Genomic DNA, 19,041 nt, shown 5'->3' with positions numbered 1-19,041 from the left:
GTTCCCATCCAGCCAAGAACCCACTTTCCTCCATGCTCCTTAGGCGCTCTCTCGCTCACACTCACACACTCTTTCTTATCAGCAGCCCTGCCAGACACAATCTCCGAAAGCCTCCTGCGGTGTGCATATGGCAGGACACATTCTCTGCCATCCTCTCTGCCACATATTTTTCCACAAATAACAACAGACTGAAATTGTAGTGCATTGTCTCATGTTATGTTTCTCTACAGATAGGAAGCTCAAGCTAGAGCCAATTATTGATTTAGATTTTCAACAGTTCTACTCATTTCCAAACAACCTACATTCAGCCAACAGAATTAACTCAACGCTAACAAATCGAATCGGTTTTCCGGTGACTGAACATAAAACAGCAGGAGTTTCAGTTGATTGCGTGACAACACAGGAGCAAAAAGCTAATCTTTAAGTTTCTCTTTAGACTACAGAAGGTGTTCATGAAAACATGTGGCCCCCAGTACAGCATGAAGTGAGCCTGCCAGACCCCATCATTGCTACTGAAACAAATAAAGGTTGACATGTATCTATTAAGAAGCATGTCAAACTTTTGTCCACTAAAGTCATTACATTTCTTCAAATAAAAAGTGGAAAGATCATGTGCAAAAACTCTAAAACTGTAACATGGAGACTTGATATTAAAATCCAGTTTTCCCCAGCTGCAAAAGTGAAACGGCAAAATTGATTTTGTGACTGTAAACAACCAAAAACTGAATCACAAAGAAAAGACTGTGGGTGTTGGGCATTTTTCAATATTTAGTAATTTGAGGAATATGGACTTTAAATTCTTGACTCAAAAACAAAAGAGTAAAAAAAAAATGATGGCAAGGAAAACACTGGGTTTTTGTTCTTACCATCAATGTTTAGCATCATCTTCCACATGGCTGGGCGCACAGATTGGTGGAAACCAAACCAAACTTCCCTCCCACCTCCCAGAGGATGGTCATAGCCTTCTGGAGCAGAGAAGAAGGATCGGCCCACTGGAGTGTACCTAGATGCAGAAAACGGGGAATTATAAGTTTGAATATTAAAGGGAACCCAATCATACTCATTTCCACCTCCACAATTTCATTTCTGGGCTCTAGTAGAGTAGCTCTATATATGACTAACAGTATATAAATCTGTGACTTGATGCAGTCTAACCCTGTCTGTAAGGAGGTGTTTTAGCACTTCTCCCTTTAAGCCACCTGTTAATCAAGCCAACTTTCTTCTGATTGGCTGATAGTTGCAAACAAAAGATTAGAGCAGTAAGTGACTGAGGCCATTTCACTCACAGCCAATGCTGTGTACCTGAGATAGCAATATTAAGATATCCCCTCTCAATGACATCATCATCAAGAGTCCTAAAGCAGAGCATTTAGAGCAGTCTGAATTTTTGGCTCATATGGCTCATATTTTGGCCTACCATGATCTCACGGCTATGCCTGAAAAACAAAAAGGTCAAATAGGAGCAAAAGAAATCGGTGTAGAAGATGACAAAAAAAAAAAAAAAAAAAGATGGATTGAATTGAGAATGTAGGTTAATATGAATTTATGCGGAGTCACATTCAGCTGCTGTTCAATATGGCCTGAAAGTACATCAGCGAGATGAGAGGGTGGTGACATTGCCCGGACCCATTAACCTCCTATTACTTGTCCAAAAAGACTCATTATGTATTGTATATAGGTCTCATTCTTCTTTGCAAATCCTACATTTGCAATGTGTCAAAATGCCAATGTAATACCGGGCTGCCAGAACCTGTGAGCACAGCTAAATGAAAGGTGTCGATATTACCACTTTTTAATAATCCTTTGAAAAAGGTTTTCATTACAGCTCTGGAAATTTTGTGTTCAACTGTGCTTTTGCTGAGCCTTAGGGAAGCGATACTGAATGAAAGGTGGTAAGGTGCTTGTGAGCGACCGTGTAAGCCGTGTTTGATTTCCGCTGGGATCGGAGTGCTGATATTAGTGCTACTAGGACAAAATAAATACATTGTATTTGCTATGAGTATGTCAGGGACTGGGTTTTACAATGTCTTATGTGTTTGGTGACTGAAGATGAAGCTAAAGACAGTACAGAAAAAAATAAAAGTAAATTAAGGACAAGAAAGTTCCTAATTTAAGTTAATTCCATAACTTTATCTGCCAGTTATCTTACATGGTATTATAAGGAAATCATTCAAGAAAAAAAACATGAGAGCAATAAGCAGCTCACTTCATGGAGGGCAAGTTTCGCAGTACTACGTCCACTGCGTGTACGGGGTTGGTGCTGATAGGCTTGTCCAGCTCAAGGGGTTCAGGCATGCTGCGGCCAGTCAGCACCTCATGGAGCATGTGCCAGCTGACGAGAGACACGAACTTAATGGAAACTTTGAAGGGCCGATCTTTCCCTCCCTCTCCTGGGAGAGTGACATCCAGGTCCACCTGTGGGCCAAAACAAAAGGGGTGCAGACAGATTGATGCTCTGAACATCGTCTACGTTCTTTAACAACTGCAGGGACGCATCGTTTCTCACTTAAGGTGATAATGAGCAGCTGAGATTGTGTGCCTGAGTGCAAGTACGCGGTTTACATCCAGTTTGCACTGAAGAAAAAGGAGTGTGCGTTTCCTTTGTGTCTGTGTCTTTTCTGCAGCTCACCCCCGTGGGTGCCACAGGCAGTGGGTTGGCTGTGTACAAACTCTTCTTTCCATCGTAGACTGGCCTGCGATCCCCAAAGATTGTCACCTTGAAGTGCTGCACCATAGAGTCAACCACCTCCCTGCACAAGATGAACACAAAGGATTTTCAGTTGTTCTGTCTCTTGTAAAATTATCAAAGTGCATGCCGACAGAAGTAACAGGCACAACTTTACACTGTGTGCTGTGAGCTCTGGACAGAAGTGGCAGTTGGCAGCTATAAGCCAGGCTAAAAGAGCTAGCATTAGGTTTTGCTTTTATCCAGTGCCCCTCCTGTACAACACAAACAATATCTTACAAGTACAACAACTACAGGTACACTTTGGCAAGTGCTTGTTCACTTCAGGCTGCTCAATATTTCATGATGGATTAAAACGAGAAATGTAGCTGAAGTAAATATTGCATGTGAGAGGTTTTCCAGAAAGCAGCCAGTGGATCAATCTTACCTGTTGACTCGCCGTGGGCACTTGTCAGGCTTGATGTCCACCTCGTAGAGGTAGACATCCATCTTGGGGATCTCCACCTGGAAGCAGTTGGCCAGCAGCTTGATTGGCTTCCCCATGGTGCCATAGCCAGGCCGCCGAGGCATGGAGAACAGGGACTGGGCCCCAACGGCTCCTGAGGGGGGATTAAATTAAAAGATGACGTGAGGTTGATACATATCCTGGAACCTTTAGCATTTTCTGACTTTTAGTTTATCTTCAGTAAAGTCTAAAAGGTGATTAGATTTACCAATATACTCCTTAGAAGATATTACATTATTCGCTTGGAGTTTAATTTTTGACACAAGCAATTATTTATTCATTAAAAAAAGAAAAAAAGATTCACGATGAATTAAAAGGTACTTTTTTCTGTCTTTTAATAAAGGTAGTTTATGGGGAAACAAACATGCAACACTCAGTGAAATCACATCTAACACTTAGAACTTAATCCTGCATACAGAGGAAAGCCTAGAGATGATGCAGATAACGCAGGGAAACAAATCTAGTAAAGAAATGAATAGTAATGACTGAATACTGTCATGACTTAAAAAAGAAAAAACCCACAGAAATGTAAGTTCTTTGACATGTGCTTCATGACACATCGACTCACAATGAAACATGTGTTCGCCTCATTTTAACTATATACAGAATCTGAATGAGGAGGTGCGTGAGTCACCAGATTAAATACTCTTAATGATGACCAACCCATTCAATGATGCAAGACAACAGCTTCGATCATAAGAAATCTCCCATCCAAATAACAGCATAAAGCATCAACAGAAACACCGCGAAGAAAAAGAAAATAAACAAACTCAATATTGTGACTTCACACCGGATTTCCACAGAAATGTTTGCTTATTCACATCCCTCCGACATGACTGTCGTCACATTTCAGATGACTTTTAACGGGATCTGCCAACTCAAGGAGGAGCAGGAAAAACAATGATTAAACTTTCTCCTGGAACTGTACTACAACAGCACCGTGCAGTATTAATGAAGGCTAGTTGTGTAGCACTAACAGAATGAAAAACACGCGTTGGGCAGTTAACCTGTGTGCGACACAGTTCACACATTTGGTCTTAAGAGAACATGCGCGCACCAACACCAAGACCATGAGATGTCTTTGACATGAGTCACTTTGATCCAGAAACAGAGCGTTCTGTTCAACTTAATGCACCACACTCATGTCAGGGCTATTTCTGGCTCTGCTGAGGCTTGCCTTCACACGGCCCAAACGATTATGCTGATGTGCCAATACACTGTTTGGATTCAACTTATAATGCCACAGTTCATTAGGTTATTGTTATACAAGAGACACTTTTACACAAAAACCCCAGAGAGACTCATCTGTTGACTGTCCGGTGCCGCTTTATGCATGCCTCTTCACAACCACTTTTTTTCCAGTTTTCAATGCCTGGGGCTCTGCCCCCATGTGTCACTGAAACATGAGTCATATTACGTGTGTGATTCATTGCACATTTCTGACATCTGTGGGTGATACTGGGGTTGAGGGCCCAGCTGAAGGGAAGTTCATAAAAACCTCTCCACAACAGAAACAGAAACCTTCTGTGACGAATCAGCAGACAACGTGAGCTTGTTTATTTACAGTCGGGCTTTGGAAGCTGGTGCTCTCTGCCCTGCTCGATTTTTCAGTTACTCCCCTGGTGGGCTCTGGGGTGAAGGCTAAAAGGGTTGATGGAGGGTAAAGGCCACTTGTTTGAAATAGCTGCTGGGATAAAATGCTGAAAAAGAGAAGTCTGGAATTCCTGTCGTGGCCGTCTCTCCCACACAAAACTATGTGCACACGTACTTTGTAATGGTAATTCCCTTGGGCCCCTTAGTGAAACTTGTAAGGTAAGCCTGATTTGACACACACAGGCGAAACAGAAAAGAGGAGGAAGACATCCTGGTTAGTCTGAACGAAAGCGAGAAAAGGTGTGTGCTAATTCCACAAATTCCAGTCCTTGAAACAAACTTCCAGAAGCTCTTCATTAATAAGAACACTTCTTTTTTGTTACGGCCCCAGTGAGGTTGGGAAGTATTAGAGGGGTGGCAGGGAGTGGCAGGATTATAGTAGGCAGAGTTGGCTTTTTCCAGCTTTCATCTACCTCTGACTTCCATTCAGCGTGAGTCACAGAGCCACCACAGGCACAGAAACACATATTTCAGCATCCTGTTCCTGGATTATGCAGTGAGTGAGTTACAGTAGCAATGATGGGGTCTTGCAGTGAAAAAAAGAAAAGAAAAAAGCAAACGAAGAAACAAAAACAAAAAAAAGGCATACCACAGAGCAACAAGCTGTGGCATTGCACACACATACACACACCCCCACCACTTACTTTTGTTTCGGTATGAAAACCACACACGGATGTACAGTAATTTGTAGCTGTGGTTTTGCACCGGCACGCTGAAAGACGGGCTTTATATTTCCCACGTTACACATTTAGTTACTATTTCTGGCATTTCGCACAAATGTCACGTATTCCTGAAACAACCGTTTAGTTCTCTGAAGCTAAACCTCCAGATGAGCGCCCCATCAAACAAACTAACCTGCCTCCTGCAGTCATGCTGTCGTGGCATCGAAACAAGTTGTGCCGCTGTAATCAAAACACCGGTCCCATCACTGTGGTATTTGGCTAGACGGCCTCTGCATTCTTTAGCTTCCTGTGAATCGCGATTATGGGCGAGTCTGTCACTTTTGGAAATGTTTTGAGATCTTGTAATGTTGCATGCAAAGTGAAAATACTTCAAGCTCCACCTCAGTTTTTGGTAAGGAAATATCCACAGAAACTATCAACAATTCAAAAGACTTAAGTTTCCTCAGATGAATTAAGCCCCAAACTTCTTGTGCACAAAAAAACAGAAACCAAAAGATTTTTTCCTTTTATATAATCTACTTTGATTTCCTTTTGATTTTGCATGATCTACTTTGATTTCTGCAGATAAATAAAACCTGCCAAAGGATTCATTTGCAGTGATTACTGCTTGCTGTGAACATAGATGGGACCTCACAACATTACGCGCATGGCAGGCACCGTGCTGTGATGCTGAAAATTTACCAAGCATGGCACACAGATGTGTTTTTACAGCATTTTCCAAATAGCCACCCTGACCCCGATCATTCAGCAGCAGGCCAAATATCTCTCCCTGCATCTTTCTCTTCTGAAAGCTGCATCTCAGTTCCCTCCACAGACAGACATAACAAACGTAGCTATCAACAAAAGCAGGAACGAGAAGGCCTGAGAGGGAAGTTTAACTGGGGACGGAGGTAGGGTGACCGTGAGAGCAGTACAAATCTCACGCTTTGTTATAAAAAAACACTACCAATATAAAAGATTTAGAGGCAACTCTCAGCAAGAAGTTCATGACAACTAAGTACTGATATTTTTATACGATGACTCAGACCTTGACAGTCAAACCTTGGGGACACTTGGGGCTTGCTAGGTTTGTGAGAAGCTGTACAACCCACAACACGCAAGCATGCTGACACTAATTTACAGGAATATCTATGGAGGAAAAACATGAAATGATAATCAAAACATGCAGAGGGCATTAAGGTCTTCGACTGCTAGCGGAGCGCCTGTTACAGTTTGCCTTTACAAACAGTGAAAACTGAACCACAGACGTGTACATCAAAACGATTACCAAGTCTTTGTAGACTCAGCATCTGTAAGCGTTCGAGGAAACCTCGGCAAGTTGAAAAATACCACGCTGCATGTGTATTTGTGCACTGTGCACTTTTAGGTAATTACAGGAAGGACGTCTTAAACAGAAGAGAGTAGATCTTATCTATAAGTATGTTTTCCCCCAGGCTGTAATGTGCAAAGTAAAAGATGGCAAAAAGTCAGAAAAAAAAAAAATCTTTGTTCATTCATGTATTTAATTTTTTTGGTTAAAAAAAAAAAAAAAAAGAAAAGAAAGTTTTTAAGCCCTGGGATCAATTGTTTTAATTTTAGGGCAGTAATTTAAGACAATGCGTGTGCTAAAAAATGGATTTATTTTTATTTTTTCTCTCTCATAGCTTCGTCTGGGTAACAAACCTGGATTTAAATCAACTGGCCAGCTGGAGCCTTTGTGTGCAGAGTTTCTCCCTGCTTCTGCGAGGGTTCTCTGTGGGTACTATGGCTTCCTCCCACAGTCATGCATGTCAGGTTATTCTTAGCATCACTAAATTGGCCCTAGGTGTGAATGTGAGTGTGACAGATTGGTGACCTGTCCAGGTTATAATCTACCTCTTGCCCTATGACAGGCATAGGCTCCAGCCCAACTGCAACCCTGAATTAGACAAACAGAAGAAAATGGATGGACTGCCGTTTAAGAGGTTTTAAAATGTTGCTAAATCTTACAAAGCTCCATAATTCAATTTTATTTATGTAGCAGCAAATCACAATAGTCGCCTCAAGGCACTTGTATCGTAAGGTAAAGACGTTACAATAATAAAGCGAAAACCCCAAGAATGAGATGACCTCCTATGAGCAAGCACTTGGCGACAGTGGGAAGAAAAAAAAAAAAACTCCCTTTTAGCAGGAAGAAACCTCTGGCTGAACCAGGCTCACGGAGTAGCAGCCATTCGCTGCGACCTGTTTGGGACGAGGGGCCAGAGACAGGGCTGAGATGTTATGCATCTCCATATTTTAGAGAAATACTGGTGGCCACCAGTGCTACCCCTCAGCGCCCTAATAGATATACCCATGGTATCAATTTAAAACTGCCACATCACCTTGTTCAAGTTATCACATTCACAAGTTTTTTTTAGAAAACGTGACCTCTCACCGTGACCCTGAGGTTAAGTTCACTGAGATTCTAACTCGTCCAAGATTTTTAGTAGACATAACTATGGTATCAATTTGAAACTCCTACGTCGCTTTGTTCTCGAGTTATCGTATTCACAAACTTCGGCATCCACGTCACTTGCCCACCCACACGCCCGGCACAGTGACAACAATACCCCATCAGCCTGCAACGGCTGGGAGGGTAAAAAGTAATACAAGGCTTTTCAAAGTGAAAACCAAACACCTAACAAATGACAGTCAGTCCCACATCGAAATAGCATTTTCTGTTAGCAACAGGCTCAATGACGAATGAATGACCGTTTCCATTTTTTCTGTGCTTGAAAACTTCAGAACCTGAATTAATCTACCGTAGTTTCACTGATAGCAGATTTCTTTAATGACATAAATGAGTTTTTAAACATTGTTTTGAAAGACTAACATTAACAAATGTGTCATCCACAAATGTTTAAATATAATAAGTTCCAAAGACAGCTGTGAGTCTTGACAGTTTATGCTTTCAGAGAACAGGTTGTAGTTTGCTTTAATTTTTTGCTCACCAGACGTTCTGCAACACAATTCATCTCTTGCATATCAAGCACGCGGCATTCATACGTCTTTATCGTTTATCATCATGTTTTTAAATAGTTTTAATAGTTTCTCATTCATATATCTTTAACATCTTCACTTTAGCACTATGTGGCACTTGTAATGTGTAGTCATGTTGGTCACAGTGACAATTTCCATGTTTGTGTTACATGAGAGTGAAGAAAACAGGACGAAACCGATTCTGCCAACATTATGCGGGGTTCATGTGTGAAAATGGCTTATGTGAAACGTTGCTACAACTTAAGCTAATCTTGCGCTTCCAATTAACACAGATCGACTAACCGAGATTAAACCTGTTTTTTTGGTCCCATTTCCTCTGAATTTGGACCTATTTAAGAGCTTATTAAAGATTACAGTCAGCATTTCTCTGAATGTGTTTAACTTGTTCCCAACTCAGCTCACGCAAAAGTACTTCAGCCTCCTTTTACATCGTCACATCATAATGAACTAAATACAAATCCACACGCAGTCATTGATATTAAATTAGATGCCTCAGTGGGTTCTTTGTATCACTAGAAAACCTTTGGCAAAGACAAGTGAAGATATTTAGTTTTATTAATTGTAAACAAAGCTACTGAGCCATCAGTGCCACACTGCTCTGCAGTGGTGCACATGGAATAAGACACAAGTAAACATTATATCACAAACCAATAATTGAGATGCCTTTCTTAGAGTATGAATATTTTCAAGAAACATCTCAGCAATGTGAACTCATTTCACTCCGCTGCTTTGCAACACAACACAGTCACACTGTACACAGTGGGCTCAGAGCCAGAATAACTAGCTGGTGAGAAGCTCGGCTGACATCCAGTCCTTGCTAACTCCCTCAGCCACATCCCCCAGTACACAAACGTCCACGCTACTAACGAGTGCACATGTCCACACAAGCCCACACACCAACACACACACACACACACACACACACACACACACACACACACACAATACAGCTGTTGTGTTTCTAATCCGGAGAGGCCAGAGCTGTGGGAACAGGGAGAGTGCTCAGTGGCCAGGCACAATGGCGTCAGTCCCAACACCCAGATCCTAGAAACACACATACACACACACACGCTCTCAGACATACGCAGAAAGACTGACAGTAAGCAAGGATTGATGCACATCATACACAGCCAGACTCCTCCCTTCTTTTTCCACCCTCATCAATCTCAAGAGTGTTGCATTTGGCACCCAAGGGAGTCGCTGCCACTCTCTACCACGGATAGACACCGACAAGATGCCACATACTGACAGGTTGACGAGTCCCTGATCAGACACGACAACATTCAAAAATGCTGAAATTCCCACTTGGGATAAAACTGAAGCAGAAGGTGAGCTAAAGAGTGGATGTTAAAGTAATTTATTAATTAAAGTAATTAATACAAGAATGCAATGGATTTCAATCATTAGTACCAACTTAAAAAAAAATTTACTGTGGAAATTACTGAATGGGTTAGGAATATTTATGAAAGTCATTGCCAACAAATACAGTTTATCACTCGCAGATCCATCCATCTTCTTCCGCTTATCCAATTCAGGGTCATTGGAGAGCTGGAGCCTATTCAAGCTGTCACAGGTGAAAGGCAAGGTACACCCTCGCATTCACAAATGCAGATTCAAATTCAAACTTGCAAAGAACAAACCATACACAAATATACTCCAGATACATCGCTTCCTCTGCAAGCAGTCAGTAATAAAATCTGAGGGGTTTTTTCTGAAAATCACGGACGTAAAATCTTCCAGGTAAAAGAGGAACGAGACCATCCAGTTCATTATCAGTGCACAGTTTACGAGCCTGACTGTGTGGAGGAATAAAATGAAGGGACTGGTATTTATCCAGAGCTTTTCTAATCTTACCACTCAAAGCAGGTTACACTACAAGCCACATTTTGCCTTTTCACAGAGATTCATACTGCACTTAAGTGCTCAATCCACCTTGCATTCAAGCTGACAACCAATTTAGAATAAGCTACCATGCATGTTTTGGAAGTCAGAGTAAAAAGCTAAATAGACCAGCACTTATATAGCACTTTTCTACTCCAAGCATTCAAGCCATTACATGTTATGTTCAGGTTATGTTCATCAATTTACGCATACATACTGTGCTCTTAAAAAATAAAAAAAAATATAAAAATAAAAAATGTAACCATCAAGAACGTGCTCACACTTCAGTGAATGCACTGGGCATTACGTATCTTGCCCAAGGACACTTTGAATTGCAAAGTAGAAGGGCAAGTAAGCCAGGGATTGAACCACCAACCGCCTGATCAGTGAATGACCTGCTCTACCAGATCTCCAGGCATTTCTTTGTGGAGCCTGAATTTTCTCCCTGTGCCTGCAAGCTCAACAAAGAAAGACAAGGAGATCAGGAGGTTCACGTGGGTAACTGTGAATTCACTATTAATGCTGAACAATGTACACCAACCAACCGCGTTTCAGCCACTTCCCTAACATAGAAACAGTTCCTCTTGCATCTTCAAAACAGCTTTGACCTCAAGAGATATTCTGTGGTGTATGGGACATTGTTGGTGGATGTGGCTCAAGTTTGTTCAAGCTAAACTCGGGGAAACTCAATCAAATTGGGATCTCGAGAATTTGAAGGGAGAGCGGGTGCCATTGCCTTGTTGGTAAGAGCGTGTAACAGTGTTTAGTTGGGTGTTATGTGCCAAAGTAACGTCCACGTGAATGCCAAGACTGAAGTTTTTCCCCTCCAGAATATCAAGATGTACAGGCTTTAGGGTAACATATGCTGCCATCTACGCGACTCATTTTTTCCAAGAAAAATCAGCAAGAAAATACCAAACCACATAATTTGCATACTAAGTATGTACAGAGAAAGAGTTTCCGTGCCAAACTGGCCTGGCTGGTGTTCAGAAAGGTCAAAGACTGATAACATTCACCAAATTATGAAACTGAAAGAGAGGGGAAAAAAACCTGAAAAAAAATGAATACATAAACACGAAGGCCCAAAATTATTAAGCAACAATTAAAAATTTACCTTCAAAACTGTAACAACTGGTTTTGTACCAAGAAGAGGTCAGGGTAAAGTACTCCCTGCCCCAACTTGTTATAAAACATCTTCTTGTCATCAGTTTTATAGCTTTTAAATTTATGTTCATTAAGTTCCATATTGCATTTAGTTATCTTTGCACCATTTGTGATTAAATACTGGACAAAACTTTGAGAAAGATGCAGGTGAGGGGATTTTTAGGGGGGGTTAGGAATCATTTATTATGAGAAATCTCTTCTGACTCACTGGCATTGGGCCGTCTTACTGACTCAGGTTACGCATATTTTATACATACATTTATTCATATGTAGACAGATGTGTGTACTTACACACAAAAAGTACAAGCTGTGTTAAAATGACCGGGAGAATTTATTCGGGCAGGTTAAATGGGGCTTTCCGTTTTACTAGTCCAGGCTGAGTGGAGGAGTGGATGGAGCCCAAGAGTTGTTGACTTTTCATGTGTTCCTGGGCAGTATGACTGCTCTACCACTCTGAGGGTTTACAAGCAATCTAATAGCTTAACTAGAACCAAAACAGAGCAACGCTTCATGTTGTGTTAAAGTGTTAATAAGAACCGGCTTACATTAAAAGGATCAGTTTGTTCTAAAACTGGACTTTAGCTGTAATTATATTAACTATTATTTATTAAAGGTTTTGAATTATTTACACAGTTAACACCTTTATGCAACCGAGGCAAATGAAATAAGCATCAACATATTGTTTAGCCTCCGGCCATGTACGCTTTTCATTTAATCTAATTTCCCACATTTATACAAAGAGAGTTCAAAATGCCTGTTTAAATTCTTCAGCTTAAAGTTTTTATATCTACTAAATACATGTCTGAGGCCAAAGGCCAACAATCAGAAAGGACTGACTTCTGATCGTACTGAAAAATTGATGTAGTCCTCTGTAGTCCTCTAACATATCAGCAGAAGGTAGAAATGAAGGGAATCACTGGCCTCTTAAATGACTCCCTCTGGTTTTGCTGAATTATTCTGTCATTACATCACCTGAGAAGCATTTAAATCAACCTCCATTTTTCCAAACAAATGCACCTCTACCTTATGCGACTGCCTATTGACAGCTCTCTTGTCAATGCCGAATGGAATAATAATGAAGGTAGCCTGCTGGAACTGATTAACCAAGATATTTCTGTTTTTTTCTCCAGTGAGCTCAAAAACAAAACACACACACACACACATTTCCCTATCTCAGTCACCACCCGCCCCCTTCTTCCTCTCCATATCATCCCCCCCAAAAAATGAGCCCCTTACAGCTTCCCCCCAAAAACAGATCTCAGAAAGGGGGAAAAAAGGGGGAAGGTGGAGGTGGAAAAGAGGGCAAGGTGACACATCACAGACCTCTAGCTTTTCACAAAATGCACACCCACTAGCTGCAAGCCCAAAACATGTGTCATCCTGAGTTGCCTCCCAGTGTACTACTGCAACACATGACTAACACTTTTTCAATGAAAATAAGAGGACCACAGGATTTAAGGGATGATGTTAAAATGGTTCTGATAGATTATTTATCAGATTTTATTTTGGGATACGCAACAATAGAAGTCAAGAGTACAGCAACCTTTATTCTCCTCAGTTGAGGAATGAACAGTTTAAAAACACCCAAGACAGTAAAAAACAGACACAGCTTCCGGGTCACAAAAAGGAAGCAGAAGTGCGTTAAACCCATGTTTTATCTGAATGTCACCAGATGGAAATAGCTATGGCTACAAAAAGACCTTCTGTCCTGTAGTATATGGGAAAACAGTCATTTGCATTGACCTCTAAACATTTTCCTCCTGAGTTTATGGTCTCAGTCAAATTAAGCCCATTTTATTAATCCTTTAACAGTCAGATCTAACCCTCCTCATCGCATCTATTTTTTTGCAACCAAGACAGCAGCGGTGGCGACGCTCAACCCTGTTAAAATATTCCAACAACAGCCAACACTTACCATTTCCATATTACACTAAGAGGTTATATTCTGCTAAAAGTAAAGAAAGATGTTTTTAGGAAGCTTTTGTCAGTAAAACAACAACAGAAATAAAACTCCCTCCAAAACAACTAAAAAGCAATGCTAAATTGCATTCTCCATAGAAACCAGCAACAATATGCCAATGGTTAACATTATGGGTGGCTGGGGTTTTAGATGGGGACTGCCTATTGTCAACAGGCTGCTTGAATGAACTGAGCATTATGAGGAGAGACTGCAAATCAAGTACTAAGCCCTCCCTCAAAGCCGACCCCACTGTCTGCTGAAAATCCACAGAGAATCAACGTACAAGGGGAATGACAGGGAAGGCAGAGTTTCCCACTGGGGCACAGAGAAGGATACAGAAGCAGTAACCCGGGAGGGAATGGGGGTGGTAACTGTGTGAACTTAAAGAAAAAAGAAAAGAAAAAGAGCGGGAAACGAACGCACAAGTGTGAGAAAAACAAGTGGGGAACGAAACGAAGAGAACAAAAGCAAGACGGTGGCGCGACAAACAAACACTAATTTCCCAGAGTCGTTCTTCATTAAACTAGTTCATGTCCTATTAATGTGTTAATGGACAGTAAAACCCACTTCCAAGGCTGCCTTTCATGTGAAGCTGACTCATCTCCAGCCAGCTCAAATCCCACCTGGTTACTCGGTGTAGTGTGACAGCTGGAAGGTGGGGGAGCCCCCCCTGCTGTACTGTACGTGCTGTCTCATTGTCTTCCAGTAAATCTTTCAATATGGCCAGTATGTTTATGTGTACAGTTGTTTCCACTAAAGCTGTTCGAGGAATCAATCTTTAATTTCAAACACTACTTTTGCAGTTATTAAAGTAAGAAAACCGAGTTAAAACCATTACCATGCTCTATTTTGCAGGGCAGTAACTCTCTTGATTTGCTATTCAGCACATCTTTCCCCCCCTGTAGTTTTGACCTTTTCACAAAGTCTAACTGCTATTTTTGTGGCAGGATTGCTTCAGTTCTAAGATCTATTTCTTTAGTTTTTCACTTGACTTAAAGGCAATTCATTTATTGAACACAAGTTTCTTCTTGAGATAATTTTTCCCCCATAAGCGAGCAGCCCTATGAGCAACAAGTCTTTAGGATTTTCAGAATGACAGACTTAATCATTTTGCTCTCCTCGAGCTGTAACACCTTCATGAGGGGTTTTCCTGAATGGGCGTCGTTAATGCACTCCGCTGAGCCTGATCAGCCCCTACACAATAAAGGCCATTACTTTTATAATAATACAAAGGTTAGAAAGATTCTGAGTTTTCTGTATTTCCTCATATAAAATGTTTTACGGTCAGTAGCAGGTTATATTTATTTGCAAACAAATGTTTTAATCTCACAGAGAAACTAACGTAGGCTTTGGAGATCTATTTGAGAGCATCAACATTTCCAAGTTTATAGCCAGAGAGATGCTTTGTAAATTTCTGATGCAGCTGGCACCGAATTCCACAAAGGATGAGTTTACTGTGCAAATTCTGGCATGTAGCTCAGGAGGTAGAGAAGTCATCCACTAATTGGAAGGTTGGTGGTTCAATCCCTGGCTGCTCCAGTCTGCATGCCTAAGTATCCTTGGACAAGATACTGACCTGATCCCGAGTGTGAATGGGTGAATGAGGTATGTTGTTTTGAGTGCTCCAGTAGAAAAAAAGAAAAAAGGGCTATATAACAATCAGTTTACTTTATAAGATTAATTAATATTTCTTTCTCTAGAGAGGGGTCAGAATAAATCTGGGGAACCATCAAGTTGGATCACACTGCCTAATGCAGGTAAACAGAGCAAACAGCTGGACAGCCTGACTGTGATACTTTTTTCTCAGCTGTTCACTTTAGGGGTCACCAGAGCGGATCATCTGCCTACATCTCCCCCTCACCCTATTTCACTACATGAACTGTCGCTGTGGTCTTCCTCTTTTCATCTTGACTTTTACCTCAGTCTTCCACACCCTTTTTCCTTCTTTCAGCATCTATCCCTCCTGACTAGGATACTACTACACACTACATAATGTTGTTAAAAATCAGCAACACAGTGGAAATTACTGAGATCAGGTTAATGCTACCTTCATATAAGTTGATTTAGCATTACGCATGAGAAGAAAGATGACGGCTGAAAGTGACAGATGTCATATTTGAGGGTTTTGGGGTTTTTTTTAAAAAAAAATATATTAATCCCATTTGAAGCGGATTGAGCTGCTATTTTCAATTTGTTGCTGGCAAAATTTGGGTGCAAAGCAATGTGTTTGATGTGATTATTTCCTCCTGTGCCAACAGTTACGTGAGAGATTAATGACTGGAGAACAAACAAGAGGGTGCACAACAAATCACAGCACTAAAGCAACGTATTTCCCAAAATACCCACCGCTTATTTAAAGGCTCTCTTGTATAGCGCCACACAAGAAAAACCTCCATCATACTGATGCATTTTAGTACAAATAATCTGTGAAACATCAGAGCTAGGTATCAACAGCTCCACATGGGTATCATAGTACGGGAAGATGTTGGTGTTGCGGTTTGGTGTCTCGGTTTCAGATGGGTCACACCCCCAGTGCTACTGAAACCTTCAAATCACTGCGTTCTACGTGTCAAAAGAATGCAGATTACTTTAAATACGAGTCCTATATAACTGCGCCCGTGATTTGAACATTATCACTAGTTCTGGCTTAAAAACTCAGCCATAATGTAATATTACTTCAATATCAAGTGAGAAAGTGTTTGGGGACACGCTGTGCGGTTAACGCATCAAAATGGATTTGATTTATTTAAAACTCAAAAGCCTTCTACTCATTACACCCTTGGTGCTAAGCTCTCCAGAGCCATGATTTCCATACCACATGAGCTGCTGCTCAGACCAGTTCTGGAGAGAAGAGTCGCTGTCAGTTTCTAATTCAGCAGGCAATCCATTTGCATTTTCGCACCACTCTCCAAGCCACTGACTGACTGACTGACGGAAGGCCCTCTTTCAATTATTCACCCAGACATAGGGCTGACTGCAGCCATCAGTGATATGGGATTGTGAACCAGTATGAAGACCAATAAAATTAATACCCTGTAGCTCCAAACCTACACATTAAAACTACCTCTGTTTGTTTGTTTGTATTAATGCATTAATGCCTTCCAAAGTGAAAGCATGAAGCACACTCTTTAATACACTTAATGTGAGGCTGGCTAGCAGTATGCTCTGCATGAAATTGCACTTGCTGTGTTCTCAGAGGGCTCTGAGCAGACACCAATACACTCATGGCAAGAGTCCAGGTCTGCTGATTGAGCAGCTTGATTGATATGGTTGTAGCACAGAGTGATATGGCGGGACTCATGCTCCAAAAGCTCCTCAAAAGAGGTAAACACTGAATTATACCAATATTCAAAGCATTTCCTGAAACCCAATTACCAAATCGGCTAACTTTTTTTCTTTTTTTCGGGGGGCGGGAGGCAGATTAAACATCCTGTATAACTGGGAGATAACAAGCTAGTCATTTGGCCTGTGAGAACACGCCGTTTATTCTAGTTCAAAGGGCACACTGTGCATACACGTTTTACTCTACTGTAGGTGCTTGGTTACTGGGAAAACACCTTGTGGTCCCTTCTACTCGCAATGCTGGGAAGTGTCCCACCTGAGAGGAGCTGAGATGATAATGAGACATTAGGCAGCAGAGAGGGATCTCCTCTGAAGAAGAGAAGGAGGAGGAGGAGGTGGGCAGTGAACCAACTGCTGTATCATGTGTCAGTGGCTGATCAAGAGTACCTAGCATTCAGTTTATGGTCACATAAGTGGAAAGCTTCCGTTACAGATGAGACAAAGGCCAGGTGGTTCAGACAGTTTAACTGCCACTAAGACCAAGAGAAAGAGCCTGGATGCAGCCAGGTGATGGCATGCATCTCCAGTGACATTCAAAAGTGTGCAATGTTACATAAGGTCACAGATAAAAATGTGTTACAAGACAGTTCTTTAGTCTTTAAGGCCAATTTAAACCAATTTTCTCTGGTTTAATTCCCACAACTAAAGTTTGACAACTCCCTCATTAGGAAAGGTTAAAAATGTTTCAGTATACACAAATCTGGGGCATGACAAAGCACATCTTAGATCGTAGATGCAGGAAGAGGATGCGGTTCCTAAAATATACCGAGGTCAATTTAGGGTCAGTTGTTGACCAAGACCTGAGGGGGGGCTTGGAAGGCCAGAGTTCACCCTCTGCCACAAGCCACACTGGGTTTGAAGCCTTCTCCTAATGCAGAGGCTCATCTTCAGCAGCTGTCCCCACATCTGGCTGATGAGTTTGCGCTGAGATCTCTCCTCAGCACCCGGCAGAGATGTGTTATAGACAGGTCAATATTTAACCTGTGAATGCAGCCTGGTATGACTGGCGATTTTCAATGAAACATTTCAACTGTGACGCATGTTTAGGCAAAATAACTGCAGGGCGGACAAAAAGAAAAACTCCCTGGTTACGGTTAAACGCCTTCTGCTGAAGAAAGCCCCACATCCCGATGTTTCATTTCACCGACGCTAGCTAATAATATTACGTTTCTCAGAAAACGCGACTCCTACGACTACCGTGAAGCACCAAACGAATCAGTAAAGACAGAATAAATTACCTGTAGTTCCGATTTCCATTCATGAGGTCAATGCCCGGTTCACTTCCCGGATCACAGTTGTCAAACGTTTGGGACTCTTCCTCCGTTCAATCCGGTGTCTCCTTCGGCTGTGCACCGCCTCTGCAGCGCTGAGTGGCCGAGGGTCCTGGTCGCTCTGTGTCCTGTCAAAGGAGGAGGAGGGGGGGCCTCCGGCACGGTCACTTGGCCGGCCGAGGGTCTTGAGAGTCTCCGCAAACCGCCGTTTGCACTCGGTCAACGTATCCAATCGGATTTCACTGCCACGGCGAAAGCTGCTGGCTGCTCAACGCGGCGCTGTGGCAGTGAAAACCTGCTAGTTAGCCAAGTTAACTCACTAGCCAGGCTGGAGGGGGGGAAAGTGGTTTGAGGAGCTGTCAGGATATCATCACAGCGGGGTCACGGAGTCCAAATGAATCCCTACCGATATCTGATCATTAAAAGAGACGTCATAAATTCGTATCTACAGCAAAGCTAACGTCGGGAAAGCAACCCTAATTAGCTAGCCTACTAGCTAGGCTGTCGGAGAGTTGGAATTCTGTCAGACGACGGCTACTTTTCCTGCGTTAAAAACAGCTGCTGATACCGTCCCTTCTCCCGAGGGCCGTACACCCACGACGTCGTCCTCCGTAGTATGCGTTCAGCTGCCAAAACTAAAGCTGTCAACACCGCGATGTATGTGCCGATAAGTGTCACGATCTCCAGTCCGGTTGACAGATCAACTCTGCAAGGCTTCGGCAAGCCAGCTAAATATGGTGAAGTTGCCTTTCTGACACCGACAGGAAGAGGTGGGCCCGTGTCACCAGACGTCAGACCGCCAGCTCCGCCCCCACCCAAAGGTAACCCCACCTTTTGAATAAATTACAGTTTGAGACTTCGGAGGTGCATTTTTTCTTCATCCACCCATGCATTAA

The 19,041-nt window shown here is 42.0% G+C and overlaps 1 protein-coding gene across 4 annotated transcripts in view; it reads right to left on the bottom strand.

Annotated features, from left to right (window-relative positions):
• LOC116320942 (protein argonaute-3) overlaps positions 1 to 18,887 on the bottom strand; it is a 39,508-nt gene extending 20,621 nt beyond the window's left edge. For 3 of the 4 annotated variants that reach the window (XR_005614808.1, XM_039619350.1, XM_031740678.2), the window contains exons 1-5: positions 18,113 to 18,887; positions 3,114 to 3,285; positions 2,630 to 2,750; positions 2,207 to 2,415; positions 867 to 1,003 (exon numbers count right to left, since the gene is read on the bottom strand). Coding sequence is in view for 3 of the 4 variants with exons in the window: in XM_039619350.1 (XP_039475284.1) it covers positions 867 to 1,003; positions 2,207 to 2,415; positions 2,630 to 2,750; positions 3,114 to 3,285; positions 18,113 to 18,131 (658 nt within the window). In the remaining variant the exon portion in view is untranslated. The other variant, XM_039619351.1, reaches the window with a different exon arrangement.
• Between the last annotated feature and the right edge of the window lie 154 nt (positions 18,888 to 19,041).

This window comes from Oreochromis aureus, linkage group 11 (assembly GCF_013358895.1).
Source record: "Oreochromis aureus strain Israel breed Guangdong linkage group 11, ZZ_aureus, whole genome shotgun sequence".
Taxonomy (NCBI): domain Eukaryota; kingdom Metazoa; phylum Chordata; class Actinopteri; order Cichliformes; family Cichlidae; genus Oreochromis; species Oreochromis aureus.
The sequence above is the reverse complement of the archived record's forward strand: the minus strand, read 5'-3'. Positions and strand labels throughout refer to the sequence as shown.